The 16,900-nt window shown below is 42.5% G+C and overlaps 1 protein-coding gene across 1 annotated transcript in view; it reads right to left on the bottom strand.

The window, feature by feature from the left end:
* The window catches only part of MTMR7 (myotubularin related protein 7), a 54,486-nt gene extending 40,489 nt beyond the window's left edge, over positions 1-13,997 (bottom strand). The window contains exon 1 of the mRNA XM_020791453.3: positions 13,691-13,997. Within this exon, the coding sequence (XP_020647112.3) occupies positions 13,691-13,714 (24 nt within the window). The 5' untranslated portion in view covers positions 13,715-13,997. The remainder of the gene's footprint in view (positions 1-13,690) is intronic.
* Positions 13,998-16,900: the final 2,903 nt, after the last annotated feature.

The raw sequence follows: 16,900 nt of genomic DNA, 5'->3' as shown, positions 1-16,900 counted from the left end.
CAACCAAGCTCCTAGAAGAGACAACCCTGTCCACATAAATTGTAAGTAATTGGAATACTCACTATTTAAACAATGTCTCGCCACCTTGATTGATTTAATTTTTTTCACCACAAACTTGTGGGATAAAAAGAGCAGAAGGGCTTAGAGAGATTTATGAGGTCAAGATATTTATGAGAACTAGTCAAGATAACTACAGAGACTAATGCAAGTTCTTTTATTAGCCTTCCCCAACCTGGTGCCACCCAGATAATTTGTCTGGGCTTGGGGGGAAAATACTATATTGACTATAAAAGAATGCCCCCAGGAACGGTGGCCCAAAAAGTAACTGCTGCCTCTGTGTTTGGGACTATCAGTTTTGCATGCTGTCAAGTTGCTTCCAACTTTTGGTGACTCTGATAGTTTTCAAGGTAAGCAAGATGTTTTGCCATTGTCATTCCTCAGGCAGTTTCCAGGGCTGAGAATGGCTTTGAACCAAACTCTCCTGAGTCCTATTCCAACATTTTATCCACCATAGCACTTAGGCTCTTGTACTCTAGACTACAATTCCCATAACCAGAACATTCAAAGAGCTCCAGATTGAGAAATGCTGCCTTATATGGTATACATAAGTTGCACCAAGAATGCTATTTTCAGCACAGTACATCTTATAGAAAGAAGGCAAAAATAGATGTTAAAGGGAACACAAATTGCAAACAGCTGTTAGACATTTTCACAGAATAAACTTGAAATCTGACCTTATGAACAAGGTTACTGGGAGGACATTCAATAAAAAGAATGTCATGTTTGGGAAGGAATGGACAAATACGAATTAAGACTGAGTTCAGAGCAGAGAAGCTCTTACACAGTGAGTGCTATGAAACTACATGCCTGCATATGTACTGCAGTTAGCATTCCCAACCATAGTTAGTCCTCAAATGCATATCTGTCTGTCTGTCTGTCTGTCTATCTATCTATCTATCTATCATTTCCTATACTGCCAACTTAGTGCTCTGCATTACTCTAAATGATTAACAACCTTGGTAGCCAGATGGGCAGGATAGAAGTTGAATTAATGAATGAAATTTAAGAAAAACGAGTCATGAATCATAGACATCTCCACCCCACACCAACACTGTATTACATTCTTCATGTTTTAATGTAGATTTGAGTGAATGTTGACTGTGGATCTACTTGTAATAAATACATGCTGGATGGCAGTAACTTTTTATGCAAATATGAAAAGAAACCTCCAATATGGAGGTTTAGTTTTGTCCTTCATTCAGGATTCTTGCCTTGTTGCTCTCTCTACTGAGGAGCCAGATATGAACCCAGTTTCTTTTTAATGATTCTGGATTATCAGATCCTTTGGTCGTGATATATAAAAATAAGAGTACATACTAACACATAGACAAACGTAGTTATTTTCAGTGTGAACACTTTCTCACCATGCATACAGAATATGTGAATTCCAGATGTTTACTCAGATTCCAAAGTTAACAGTTTTCCAGCCAGTAGTGTGCAGGCTTGTGGAGACAATTTAATGGTTGTCTACTCAGAAGTAAGCCCAGGTTTCAAGCATGCAAATACCAAGCTCAGGACCAAGTTATTTCAAGTTTTTGTGTTTAAACAGCATGGTATCTTAAGTTTACATATTATATTGAAAGTGCAGGATGTTTACAATCTAAGTTTAAATTTGGAATTGGCAAGCACAGGCCCAATTTCTGAGACCACCTACAACCCTCATTAACCTTGAAAATGGAAAACGGGGCTGGGGGATGAAAACAGAAATGGCTGGAAGTGTACTTCCTGTTTGGCACATTGTTCTGAAGGAGAATCAACAGTTCTGGAGACTTCCAGGAACAGAAATTCTCATTTGGGGGCTGGAAAAAAAATCTGGCATGAAGGCATTTGAAAGGGTCTGAGAGGGGTCTGAGTGGAACAAAATAGCTTTGGGGTCACATGCACGATTCTCGGCCCTGCTTTAAATGACCCTCATCTGGGATCACTGACTGAAAATAACACTGGGGGGTCCCTGAGTAACAATGGAAAAAACATCTCACCCCTTACCCCAACAGGGATTCCAGAGCTGCCAACAGCTGCAGTCTTTTCACAAAGACTACCTGCTTCAGCTTGTCTGTTCAGAGTATGGTGGTAGTAATGGGATGTGCACAACTTAGAATCAAGAGAGTCAAGGACCTTTAAAACCATTATTTATATAGCAGTATCAGTATACCGTATTTTTCCATGTATAAGATGATACTTTTGTCTAAAATCTTTAGTCTAAAAATTGAGGGTCATCTTATACAAAGAAGTAAGCTGAGGAGAGAACAGAAAGAAGTGGAGGGGGGGAAGGGATCAAAGTAATCCTGACGCGCTTTGATAGCTGCTTTCCCCTGCGAGGCTTAGCAAAAGAAGGGTGAAGCAGGGATCAAAGGGCTGCAGGATTGCTTTGATCCCTGCTTTCCCCACCAGTTCCTTAGACCCACGGGGCTTAGCAAGTGGAGGGGGAAAGCAGGGATCAAAAGGAGGCAGGATTGCTTTGATCGCTGCTTTCCCTGCCACTTCCTAAGCCCCATGGGGCTTAGCAAATGGAGGGGGAAAGCGGGGATCAAAGGGTAGCAGAATCACTTTGATTGCTGCTTTCCCCGCCACTTCCTAAGCCCCACGGACCTTCCTAAGTCACTTCCTAAGCCTCACGGAGGTTAGAAAGTGGAGGGGGAAAGCAGCGATCAAAGTGATCCTGCAGCACTTTAATCCCTACATTCCCCCTACCTCTGTGAAGCTCCGGGCTTAGGAAGTGGCAGGGAAAGCAGAAATCAAAGTTTCTAATTTGGGGATAGAAAAGTGTGGGGGGTGTCATCTTATACATCAGGGCATCTTATACACGGAAAAATACAGTACATGGGACTTGAGCAAGTATGATAAACAGTAGACAGTTCCCTGCTTTGCTGCATTCAAACCTACATAGGGTGTGGTTACATGCCAAAACACTCCTGAGCTTGCATCAAGTTTAGCACATTTGAAATTGATTTAAAAATATATGTTTACATAACATATTGCTAAGCACACTTTTCATTTTTGGCTAGAAAGCTTTTTTTGTTGTTGTTCAGAAAGCAAGTTTTTTTAAACACCTGCTAGAGGGTTGTTTGTTTTAACTTAATTAAGAAAGCAATTTATTTTGAATCATTTTTGCATGTATGCCCTCCTGTGTGAGAGTAAATGGTGTCTATGGGGTTTGTTTGGCTGTAACTGATATTTACCCACCAGAAGGATATAAAAGGGAAGGATATAAAAGAGAATGGAGGAAGAAAGGAGGGGGAGTCAGAGAAAGAGACAGAGGAAGAGACATGTTGTTGGGGAACTGAGGAGAAGGATGAGAGAGAGAAAGACTGTAGAGATAGTGGAGGAAGATCCTTGGACGGGAGAATGGACAGAGTTCAAGGTGCCTAGGGACTACGCGGAGAAGGTGTGGAAAAGACAGATATACCTTAAGCCACCTTATTGGGGCAAAACTGAAGAGAGGGAACAGAAGATGGAAGCCATACCAACCCTTTGGGGTTGGAGGTGTTCACAAATAGGATTCCAGAAATTGTTGCAAGTCTTAATGAAAACGCATGACACAACAACCAGAATCATTGCAATCACTGCACGTATGCACGCACACATACACACACATACTGGGGGAGTGGAACTGGTACAAGCACTCCTTTAATATCTCACTTACCTTGAAAGTTCTCTTAGGGTTGCTATAAATAGATTCCAACTTGACAACACATAACACAGAAACACATAATAAAATAAACCAAATGTTGACGTAATTCCATAACACAGTGCAGAACAGTGCTATATATGTCTGGTGGTAAATATCAGCTACAGCCAACTACCCTTTCTTAGAAACTTGTATTATAGAACTGATAAGTAGGGATATACACATCTGAGTAGAAGCAAGCACAAAACTGGCTGCTTAGACTTGTTTCTTTCCAAGTGAAACTTGTGAAAATTGCTCACTGTATAATTATAAAGCAGCTATAAGAGAGTCATTTCCTAGTATAAGCAGTAATAAAAGGCAGCACAACCAAAGGACAGAGCCCAAAAGGAATATTAATGATGTCTTTTTCCTTAAATGACCTCAAGCCTACCAATAATAGAAAGTTATGAGATTGTACAGATGGATTATGAAAGCTTTCCAGCCTGAAGTAGGACAAAGAGCACCCTCTAAAACAGTATCAGTCAGAAGGCTGTGTGATCCTACTCTACACATCAGGAGCAGAAACACAGTCATCTGGAAGATGTCATTTAAGAGGACTACAGAAGAAGATCCAATTTTTTAACCGATGAATTTTAGCTTGGCATTTTTCAGTACCATTGTAGCACAAAGTCTTTGTAAATCCTTTGAAGTATTTCATGCATGTTTTCTGGGGATGACAATGTCAAAGAAAAGACTGGGTTCAAACTATAATCCTAGAAAAAGGGGTAGGGAACCTGGAGCTATCGTAATATGATAAAGATAAGAAAGAAAACAAGGAAGTGGCATTGTCATTACATGCAACTGCTGAATAATCAAAGTATCCTCTAACGAGTTATAAGAGTACCACAGGACTTTAGGACATTCTTCTAATTAATCAGGCAAAAAAATATCAGCTTACACAATCCTCTGGAACAATCAAAGATAAAATTAACCTCTTTGGCAGCAAAAGATATTAAATTAATTGCAGTGTGGATTTTCCTAGCGTAGACACATTCCTGGCTTCCTACTTGAGAATCCCTTCTTTTTCAGTTCAAGGCTGATTGAAGTGCAAAAGAGGTGAAGCATAATACAAATATGTTCCACTTCGAAAGTCCCCGTGTTAGAGATCTCAAATCTAACTGATGCAGTAGTAAGACTATAGTAACCCAGTAAAGTGAAAGGAAAGTCCAATGCTGCAAAGAAAAATACTGCATAGGAACCTGGAATGTAAGATCTATGAATGTTGGGAAGCTGGAAGTTGTCAAACAGGAGATGGCAAGAATAAACATCGACATCCTGGGCATCAGAGAACTAAAATGGACAGGAATGGGCGAATTCAGCTCAGATGATTATCATATCTACTATTGTGGGCACGAATCCCGTAGAAGGAATGGAGTAGCCTTCATAGTCAACAAAAGAATGGGAAAAGCTGTAATGGGATACAATCTCAAAAATGATAGAATGATGTCGATACGAATCCAAGGCAGATCTTTCAACATCACAATAATCCAAGTTTATGCACCAACCAGCATTGCTGAGGAGACTGAAATTGAACAATTTTATGAAGATTTACAACACCTTCTAGAACTGACACCAAAGAAATATGTTCTTCTCATTCTAGGGGACTGGAATGCTGAAGTAGGGAGCCAAGAGATAAAAGGTACAACAGGGAAATTTGGCCTTGGAGTTCAGAACGAAGCAGGGCAAAGGCTAATAGAGTTTTGTCAAGAGAACAAGATGGTCATCACAAACACTCTTTTCCAACAACACAAGAGGCGACTCTATACATGGAAATCAGCAGATGGGCAATATCGAAATCAGATTGACTATATTCTCTGCAGCCAAAGATGGAGAAGCTCTATAAAGTCAGCAAAAACAAGACCTGGAGCTGATTGTGGCTCTGATCATCAGCTTCTCATAGCAGACAGTGTCTGCGAAGCAACCGACATGAAATTGACAGAACTCCGGGAGGCAGTGGAAGATAGGAGGGCCTGGAGTGCTCTGGTCCATGGGGTCACGAAGAGTCGGACACGATTAAACGACTAAACGAATGAACGAACCCAGTAAAACTGTACTAACTGGAGGTCTGTGGTGCAAAGAGTATGTGTGTGTGTCTGTATGATGCCTCACTCATGACCAGAGCAGCCATCACCCCCAATTCCAAGTTTTCAAAACTTATGTGCCCACAGGGATATAAAAGAAATATTATTGGTATTTAATCAAAAAGTCCAAGAAGTGTTTCTTTACATCAAAACAATGTCTACTTCTTTAGAAGACTGTTGTGTAGATGCTGCAGATAGTGGACAACATAAATGTGGGAAGAAACAGTGTATTATGAAACATTTATTCCACATTCTTTGCCACACTGGCAGTGACTTATCCATGGTTCTGTCCTATGTGATGCAGTATGTGTATGAGTCATCAGTGGGGCTGGGCATTCAAATTTAGCTCTGAAGGTGATAAGAATCCATGAAATCAGACTTCTCTCCCCTTCAACTACAGTATGGCTACTGTGCCAAACCCTGAATTATTTTTCAAACAACTGTCCTGATCTCCCATTCTATTTAAGCATAACCTTCATCTGCTGGACTTCAAGGATGCTTCATTCACTCACAAAGACATAAAAGGAAAATAGCCAGCCAACTGTTTGGAAAAATGTGAGAAGGCATCGAGATGAATGATCTTGCCAAGAAATGGCACGATGACATCCTCTGAAATATTGTAAAATAATAATTGCGTGCTGTCAAGTCATTTCTAATTTATGGTGACCCTTTCCAGGGTTTTCTAGGAAGAGAATACATTTAAAAAGTTTACCATTCCTTTCTACCTGGGGTGCCTTGGGACTGCACAGCTGGCCCAAGGCCGGGCAGGTTGGTTCTTCTCCCCTAGAGGTACACAGTGGGAAATCAGACTCCTGACCTGGGGCACTACAGCCAGATATCTAAACCACTGAGAAAGGGTGAGAACCACCACCACCACCCCAAAAAAACTCAAATCAAATATTTGTTAGGTCTTAACTTTTATTTCAGGGATCTGATACCCTAATCTTATACAATATATTTCTAGACTATCTTACTATATTTTCACAAAACGAGGAATGGCAGAATGGAAGAGGATCCATATCCTGCTTCTTAACATGAATCAATGATATCTGTAAGGTTAAGAACCCCTTCACGGATTGCTGCCTTGTTGTGTTGAAGGAGCTGGATAACTCAGAGAAGCTATGGGCTATGCCGTGCAGGGGCACTCAAGACAGACAGGTCAGAGTGGAGAGATTTTTTTCTTCAACCGGGAAACCCGGTGGATGTCCCCAGCAGCTCATCAGCTTGCTGTGATGAGTTTGCCATTCATTTTGAGGGGGAAATCGCTCAGATTCTCAATAGGTTGGACTCCACCGGTACTGCAGAATCAGACGATGTGTCCAGTGCACCGTGCGTAGGTCAAGTATTAATGGATGAGTTTCAATTGTTGAGACCTGAGGATGTGGACAGGGGTGCTTGGATCTGTCTATTCTACCACCACTCCGCTCAACCCTTGCCCATCTTGGCTAATTGGAAGATCTGCCAGGGGGGGTTCACACCTGGGTCCAGAAGGCCGTGAACACCTCTTTGAGAGAGGGAGTGGTCCCTAACATCTTGAAAGAGACAGTCATACAGCGACTCCTTAAAAAGCCTCACCTGGACCCATGGCTGGTGGTTAACTATCGACCAGTGGCGAACCTCCCTTATTTAGGCAAAGTGTTGGAGTGGGCAACTCCAGGCACTGCTGGATGAAATGGATTTTCTGGATCCATTTCAATCGGGTTTCAGGCTGGGTTTTGGTACAGAGACTGCCTTGGTCACCCTGTACGATGACCTTTGCCGGGAGAGAGACAGGGACAGTGTGATATTCCTGGACCTCTCAGCAGCTTTCGACACTATCGACCATGGTATCCTTCTGGATAGGCTGGCTGGGTTGGGAGTTGGGGGCACCGCTTTATGGTGGTTCTGCTCCTTCCTGGCTGACAGTGTCCAGAGGGTGGTGTTGGGAGACAGTTGCTCTGTCCCATGGCGTTTATGTCATTGAGTTCCTCAGGGCTCGATACTGTCCTCCCATGCTGTTTAACAGCTACATGGAACCGCTGGGAGAGGTCATCAGGAGGTTTGGGCTGAGGAGTCAGCAATATGCTGACGACACTCAGCTCTACCTCTCGTTTTCCACCAATCCAGGTGAGGTGGTTTCTGTGCTGAACTTGTGTCTGGACTTGATAATGGACTGGATGAGTTAATAAACTGGAACTCAATCCCAACAAGACGAGAGTGCTGTTAGTGAGTGCTTCACCGGACAGGCTAGAGGGCCATTTCTCTGTCCTCAATGGGGTTAAACTCCCCCCAAGGGACAGGGTCCGCCGCCTATGGGTGCTCCTGGACCCCAGTCTAATTCTGGAAGCCCAGGTGGACTTGGTGGCCAGGGGCGCCTTCCTTCAGCTACAGAAATTATACCAGCTACAGCCCTTACTGGACGAGCAGTCTCATGACAGTTACACATGCACTGGTAACATCTCATATAGATTACTGCAATGCGTTCTACGTGGGGCTGCCTTTGAAGACGGTCCAATAACTGCAACTGGTCCAGAATCGAGCTGTGCAGCTGGTGAGTGGTGGGGGCGCTAGGGGACACATCAAGCCAATTCTGTTTAAATTACATTGGCTACCAGTTGCTGCCTGGACCTAATTCAGAGTGCTTGTTTTGACATATAAAGCCCTAAATGGCTCAGGCCCTGGACACCTGAAGGGCCACCTCCTTTGATATGAACCTACCTGGCAGTTAAGATCTAGCCTGGGGGCCCTTTTGAAAGAGCCATCCCTCAAGGAGGTAAGATGGCTTGTAGACAAAAGGCCTTTTCAGCAGCTGCCCCCAGACTATGGAATGCCCTCCCAACTGAGATTCGTCTGCCGCCAATGCTGATGACATTTCAGCGCCAGGTCAAAACATTCCTGTTCCAGGTTTTTAATTGAAATAATATCAACTGTGGGTCCTGATGGCAACTTTTAGAGTATGTATTTTAATTGTTTTTTAACTGTTTTATCTTTTTCACTGTAGTTAAATCACTGTAAGCCGTCCAGAGACCTTTGGTTAGTGTGGGCGTCATATAAGTAGAATGAATGAATGAATGAATGAATGAATGAATGAATGAATGAATGAATGAATGAATGAATAAATAAATAAATAAATAAATAAATAAATAGGATTCAGGATTCTCCTGACAGAAACACTCTCTATTCAGGTGTTCATAACCTCTGTAGGGAGAAAGGAAGCTGCTGGGCTGAAAAATGTCTTGAGTGGCAGAAAAGTCCATTCTTTGCTCTACACACCCAGTTTTTACTGTGTTTTTGTTTTGTTTTGTTTTGCCAGAGCCAGTATCCCCTTCCCTTTCAATTGAATAGAGAAATGTCTCCATTCACTTGCACAGGGAGGGAAAAGACGCCACATAAACAAAGAGGTATAAGGAGAAATCCACTTCCTCCTTGTTACTCACTGGTTCTTGTTGAGGCTCGCCTTCCATTCCTCACTGCCATTTTGTTAGCATGTCCGTCCTCACTCTGCAAGTGAATGGGAAACCACTCCATTTACTTGCTAAGGAAGCAAGCCTGGATGGGACATCAGTGTGGTCTTGAGAGTGCAATGGGACCCGTAGGCATTGACAGAAGTAGTCCACAGAGACCTGCAAAATGGGCTAATTTCACCCTACATTTGTGAGGCGTGAAGAGTACTCAGGCTATAAGCAGAAGAACCCTTGAACCAAGAGGGGTTATTGTTTGTGATAATATAATTTTCAACAGATCACCTAAAAGGTTGCTGTGAAACAGAAAAAAAAAAATCAACGACATGGATCATCACGTAACTTCGACCACCCAGAACGCTGCATTAAACAAGCAGATGCAACAGCAAATGAACTCCTAGTATTATTATTACTACACTGTAGACACTAGGGACACATTTGGCATGCTCCCTAGAAATGAAGCTAAATAGCTCTGTTATTGATATATAGCTACATGGATATTTTATTTCTCCCTTTTACATGGCTTAGTAAAGTCTTATCTATATAAAATGTCTCATCTCTGACATTTTTGGAAGCAGCTGTTCCCCATCCATTAGGTTAACACAAGGCATTTTCAAACTACACAATATGGCTTTCTCTTCCTTGATATCCTGACCCCTACTTTTGCTCGTTTATTGAATGCTCTGCCAGTGGATTATTATCTCATTTTGTACGTGACTCAGGTTTTAGCAGCTTCCCCAAGGATTCTTTCTGTACCAGATCAATAATCAGTTATAACCAATGCTCATCTCTCCCAAGAGAAGCTGCAGTTCATGAACTTACCAGGGACAGCCTCTGATATCAGCACCAGCAGAGCCCAAATCACACTTAAATGAAGTGTCATAGCTGAATTACATGGCAGGAGATCTGCTCTCAGGTTCAGTCTCTGGAATCACCATGTGGGTAACTGGCAACAATCCTGTCTGAACCCTGGAAAACCAATATTAAGCTATAGGGGCCAACTGTCTAAATTGGTATAAAGAAATTCCCTGTGTTCCCATAGGTGGCGGGGGTGAAGTGAATGGGGATAGACAGGGCTAGATAGATCAGAGGCTTGGCTTGATACAAAGCAACTTCCTATGTTTCTGTAAAACATCAACACCATAAAGAAGCAGAAAGGAGGGTTTAAGTGTGACCAGAGATTCAAGACTGGAATGGAAGTAGCCTTTTACTCATGCAGCTATTAATTTGTAAATTTATTTTAAAGCAAACACCAGGTGTTAAGGAACACAGTCTACACTGAGGGAAGAGACTGAGTCCTTCACTATACAGTAGGACCCCCTTATCCATGGGACCAGTATCCACTGATTCATTTATCCATGGTCTGAAAATATAAAAAAAATTAAAAGAAAAAATCCAGAAAAAAACTATTTTCACATGTATTACCAGAACCAACCACTAGAGAGAGCCTGAGAAAGAGCCAGTATTTTTCTTTTTACCATGTGCTCCCTCCCTTCCCCTCTCTCTCATGTTTGCTATTATCTGCAGTTTTCAGTATCCACAGGCGCTTATAACCAATCCCCAGCAGATAGAGGGGTCCTACTGTACCAAGGTCCTGATCCTGCCAAGAGGGTCTCACTGATGCTACTTGCATCTGGAGAGAAAGGTGACACAGTTTTCCAGGGAAAATGTAATTTAAACAGCAGGTCCTTCTCCAGACTACACAACATGGCTACCAACACGTGATTCTGGCCTTGCTTTCTTCAGTATCAGAAGAATGATGGTGCAGGAATCATGCGAACAAAATAAGAAGGGAAACAGGTGTGCAGATCTTAATGCTGCCTGAGTGAAATGTTTTAGGTCAGCTGCCTGGTTGCACTGCCCTCTTTCACTCATGTAGAAAACAGTATTGCTCTCTGGCCCTGGAATACCACAGTTTCTCTCCATTTCTGTTATCTGAGGATTAAAGAACATTAAAGGAAGATAAAGGGACAGGGGATGGGACAGAATATAACTGAATTGCCTGCCACAGTCATAATGGCATCTCCCTCCCTCCCTACACTTCTACATGCTGGAACAGCAGGGGAGAAGAAGGGTGAACCATACTGCAGCAGTTCCACTGCCAAAGAGATAAGGCACTCTCCTGTTTAAAAGCGGTTTGGCTCTTTGGCAGCTGTAACTTTGGCAGAAGTAGCAAACAAAACTCTAACCATACCACCTGCTCTGGCCACACTTGTACGTACATTCACGCAGCTCATTTGGGTCACAGCTACAGCAGCTATAGTTCCTCACGTTGTCTTTAGATACAAAAAGTAGGGAATGTATGGCTTCCAGTTATTGTTGAACAGCAATTCCCACCAGCAATGACCAGCGCTGCTATAAGGATGATGAATGTTATATTTCAACATCTGGAGGACCACACATTCCCTAGGCTTATTTGAAAAATGATATATTGTTATGACCAAACTTTTATCCTGGAGGTCCTTTTCTAGCCCCTTGGAGGTTTTGGCTTGGGACTTCATTTTCATACTTTATGGTGCATCTCCATTTGTGGGCTCAGTTGGTTACTCCTGCTTAGTGACTCATCTTAACCTTCTCTCACTAAACCTTTCCTGTATCTTTTCTAATAGCCCCTGAGGAGCAAAGGTATTTCAGTGGCAGTGGTGCTTTAAAAAGGAAGGGTCTTTTTCCTGCTGCTCCAGAAGTAGTGTTAGGTATGTTCTTCCTCACTGACTGTTATCCTGGGTAGCCAGGCTGTGTTGTCTATGGGTAGGACTAGCTCTGATGTTTTTACTGCCACCTTACCTGTGACTTTCTACTAATATCAACCTAGAAAACAAATTCTGTAGTATTTCAGAATATTGGATCATCGCTTCATTGGACATAATTTGGTTTGGTTCATCTGAAAATAATAAAACTATCTTCTTTTGCAAACATGCACATGTATTTAAACATGCCAGTTTGGATGTAAAATTCCTGCAACCAGAATAAATAGGAAGATACAATTATTCTTTTTTGCTTGTATGATTCAGATTGTCAATTAAACTGGAATACTTTTTGACAAAAAAAATGAGGAATAGTGTGAGAGAAGACACACCTGATATTTCCAAAAATCTTTAGCAACCATCAGGCCTAGAAACATATTTTTAAATTAAATCTGAGGGGCGCTAATTTGGCAATATCAACACAGCACAGCAGACAGATGCCTGCACATACAACCTTCCCTAAAAGAATACAGCACCTGTGTTGCCCACATAGTAATAATCTTTCTCTTTTTAAAAAAGTTATTCTCCTTTAAAAACAATCAGATTATAATTGTATATGTTTAGGAAACTTGTAACCTTGAAACAGGACACAGTTCTTATGGGCACCTAGAAATATTAGAATTAATGTTACAAATGAAGTTTTCTTCTTGATTTATAATAAGAGGTAAAATTAATTTATCAGTATTTTTCTGTAAAAGCAGGAAATAAATATTCATATATGCTCACATCACATTTCCTGTCTTGGAGTAAGAGGCCTAGTGATATAAACTGAAGAACAAGAATCCATTCTTCTGAGTCCATGTTCTCGTGATGACTAATAATATACCAATCAGCATTTACAAAACAGGGTTCTATAACCTTACAGTTTTTTTAAAAAAAAACCTGTCATCTGCATACAACACTATTTAATCAAAAAAGGAATAAACATTAACATTATCACCACCCATGTGATCTGTTATTTTTTTTTATATGCCAGTATTACTTTTAGCCACACAGTAATTACATCATATCCTGAATGTGTTATGCTGGAATCCTGTGTCCACCTTGGTCCAATACAGCTGAAACACCAAGGCTTTCTGTAGCACCTGAGAGCCAAACAATTGTAGTTATATAATTAAGATTTCATGGCCCTTAGTCTACTTTACCAAGAAATGGGTGATAGCACAAAATCTCATAGTTTAAAAAAGAAAAAAGCTTTTAAGCAGCCACAGGACTCTTTTTATTTTTGCATGCTTTTGCACCATAGAGTGAAGAGATAAATCTGAATTTCAAATACACAAAACAGCAGAATGCACTGGTGGGAGGGTGAAGAATTTCTTTCACCCATGCATGGTGCAGGAATTAACAAAGAAGCATCTTTTTTTTTTTTTTAACTGTCTGGAGAATGTCCCAGTCCAATTGGGAAGCACTGTTCTCTTAGGGGCAACTTGCCTTGCAAAGTATTAAAAGCAGAGAAGAAAGGGAGATGGCGACTCATAAATATTCACTTTTCCATCTTCATTTGTTTTATAGGCAGAGGTTAATTTACCTCAACCTCGACCCCCACCCCCATCCCAAGAAAGAAAACATCCTGGCATCTGACACATTCGAAGAATGAGGAAAACCTCGGGGTTTTGTCTTTTGATTTTTTTTTCTCCCCCTTCTGCCCGCATCTATCCACCTCCTTTGCTCTCGCTCTTTCTTCTCCGCGGTACTAACCTTGGGCATTCTGATGTACTCCATGGCGACCCGGTCTCCCCTCCTAGGAATCTCACACACCTTTTTAGACAATCAAAACAGAAAAAGGATGCATGGAGCGCTACAACAACGGATGGGGGTTGATCGCCGAGGGAAACCGGGGCGGGGGACGGGTTGGTCGATGGGGGAAAATATGAGAGAAGGCGAAGGTGAAGGTGGGGGTGGGGGGGGCAGCTCTATCAGGCTCCCAGATAATGTGCCTCTCTCTGTTGTGATGCTCGCCGGTCAACGTCTGGCTCCGCCTCCTGCAGCGGCTGCCTGCCGCGCTGCTCTTTTCGGCTTCGGATGCAGGCAAGAACCTTAGGCCGCCTGGCGCGACCAGTCCCAAGGCCCTAAAGGCTGCCGTGTTCCCCTGTGCCCTCATCTCAAGGCAAAGGGAGAAAGGGCTGGAGAGAGGAAGAGAGACCTCCGCTGAGGTAATCCGGACCCCCCCCCCTCACACACACACACACACACAATACTTTTTTTTCTTTTCCTTCTTTTTAAGGCTATGAGGAAGGGCCTTAACTTCCTGGGAAAGCGCCCTTCCAGCCCCGACACCCTAAGGATGCGCTTTGCTCCCACCCGGCCATCATCACCCATCCGGAGAGGCAGAAGGACCACCGGGGGAAAGCGGTTGAGACTTGAGACAGAAAGCATTTTGTATAGTAAAAGTCAACTTGCAACGCAATTTTGAACGAGAAAAATAAGGACCCCCCACCCGTGGTTTTTTTTTTCTTCCCATTTATAGAACCAAAAACCTTTCATGTCTTTTAATGAAGGGGGGACAACTGTAAGCCTCCAGAGGTTTCTGAACTACATAATCCTGTACCATTGAGCATGCTGACTAGAGCTGACGGGAGTAGTAAGCAAAAAAAAAAAAAGGCATCTGGCGAAGGACAGTCCCATTGCCTCAGCAGGACAAAGATAATATTAGGGCAAAAAAAGCACATAACCTGATTTCATTGGTCCCCAGGAGCTGATTTCACTGAGCATGATGACCATCTATTAACTGGGGAAATTCTGCAGATGGTGAAGTCACTCTGACCCAGATGTGAGCAGCAACCAGCACTTGGATCAGTGTGGCTTTCCTCATCCTGCTGCTGGGGAAGAGGCAGGAAGAACTAAGTGCATCTCTCTATAATCAAAGTGTCTTCCTTCTTCCATGCAACTGGATTTTCCACTGGGAAGGCTAGCAACAGAAGTAGGAATCTCCCAGGATACAGTGGTGCCTCGCTAGACAGTTACCCCGCATGACAGTTTTTTGGCTAGACATTGGCTTTTTGCAATCGCTATAGCGATTCGCAAAACAATGATTCCTATGGGGGAATTTCGCTGAACAATGTTTGGTCCCTGCTTCACAAACTGATTTTTGCTAGACAACGATTTTGACAGCTCCCTCCGCGCTCGCAAACAGGTGTTTTCGGGACCTAAGCTTCGCAAGACAGCGATTTAAACAGCTGATCGGCGGTTCGCAAAGCGGCTTTCCTATGGCCGATCTCCGCTAGACGACGATTCTTCCCCATTGGAATGCATTAAACAGGTTTCAATGCATTCCAATGGGGAAATGCTTTTTGCTAGACAATGATTTCGCTAAACAGCGATTTCAGTGGAACTGATTATCGTCTAGCGGGGCACTACTGTATTTGGTGGGCTGGGCAGGAAATCTCTACATGCGTGGGAGCTAAAGCTTCTATCGTTGCACAGAATACAATGACAGAATTGGCCTGTGAGTCATAATGACTGATTTTGTTCTGGATTCACTTTTATAAAATTGTATTTTAAAATGTTATTGGTTTTATTGAAAGAAAAGGCCTTTTGGGGAGAAAGGTGGATAAAAATATAGCACACAGCAGTGAAACGGAACAGCTGTTAGTGGGGAGAGCAGTTCAGGAAACAGGTGTCAAAGTACATGGGCACTCTTTTTAATGCGTACATGCGCGATAAGTCAAATATAGCAACAACAAAAAGATAAGCTCAGATATTACGATAAAATAGCATCCTATTATAGTTATAATGGCCAGTATCCCAACTAGAGTATACCCATTGACTCAATGGGATTTGTATAATTTTTAATATAGCATAGTAATGTGCAACTGGGGTAGGCGCATTGAATCAATGCAATATATTCATTCAATCCCCACTGAATCCATTTGTTGTTGTTGTTTAGTCGTTAAGTTGTGTCTGACAATTTATGACTCCATGGACCAGAGCTCTCCAGGCCCTACTGTCTTCCACTGCCTCCCGGAGTTGGGTCAGATTCACGTTGACACAGTGACACTGTGACACTTCAGTGATATTGTCCAACCATCTTGTCATCTGTCGTCTCCTCCTCTTGCTTTCACACTTTCCCAACATAAGGGTCTTTTCCAGGGTGTCTTCTCATGAGATGGCCAAATATTGGAGCCCAGCTTCGGGATCTGTTCTTCCAGTAAGCACTCAGGTTTGATATCTTTCAAAATGGATAGGTTTGTTCCCTTTGCAGTCCAGGGGTCTCTCAAGAGTCTCCTCCAGCACCACAATTCAAAAGCATCAATTCTTCGGCGGTCAGCCTTCTTTATGGTCCAGCTCTCACTTCCATACATCAATACTGGAAATACCATAGCTTTGACTACCTGTGTGGGCCTTTGTCGGCAAGGTGATGTCTGTGCTTTTAAAGATGCTGTCTAGGTTTCCCATCGCTTTCCTCCCAAGAAGCAGGCGTCTTTTAATTTTGCGGCTGCTGTCACCATCTGCAGTGATCATGGAGCCCAAGAAAGTAAAATCTTTCACTGCCTCCATTTCTTCTCCTTCTATTTGCCAGGAGGTGATGGGATCAGTAGCCATGATCTTAGTTTTTTTGATGTTGAGCTTCAGACCATTTTGGCACTCTCCTCTTTCACCCTCATTAAGAGGTTCTTTAATTCCTCCTCACTTTCTGCCATCAGAGTAGTATCATCTGCATATCGGAGGTTGTTGATATTTCTTCCGGCAATCTGAATTCTGGCTTGGAATTCTTCTATTCCAGCCTTTCCCATATAAATTAAATAAGCAGGGAGACAATATACAGCCTTGTTGTACTCCTTTCCCAATTTGCTTCCTGTCCCACATATAGATTTCTCAGGAGATAGATAAGGTGGTCAGCCATTCCCATTTCTTTAAGAACTTTGTAGTTTGTTGTGGTCCACACGGTCAAAGGCTTTTGCGTAGTCA

The sequence above is a fragment of the Pogona vitticeps genome, chromosome 5, assembly GCF_051106095.1.
Source record: "Pogona vitticeps strain Pit_001003342236 chromosome 5, PviZW2.1, whole genome shotgun sequence".
Taxonomy (NCBI): domain Eukaryota; kingdom Metazoa; phylum Chordata; class Lepidosauria; order Squamata; family Agamidae; genus Pogona; species Pogona vitticeps.
Note: the sequence above shows the minus strand (reverse complement) of the source record. Positions and strands in the feature narration are given on the sequence as shown.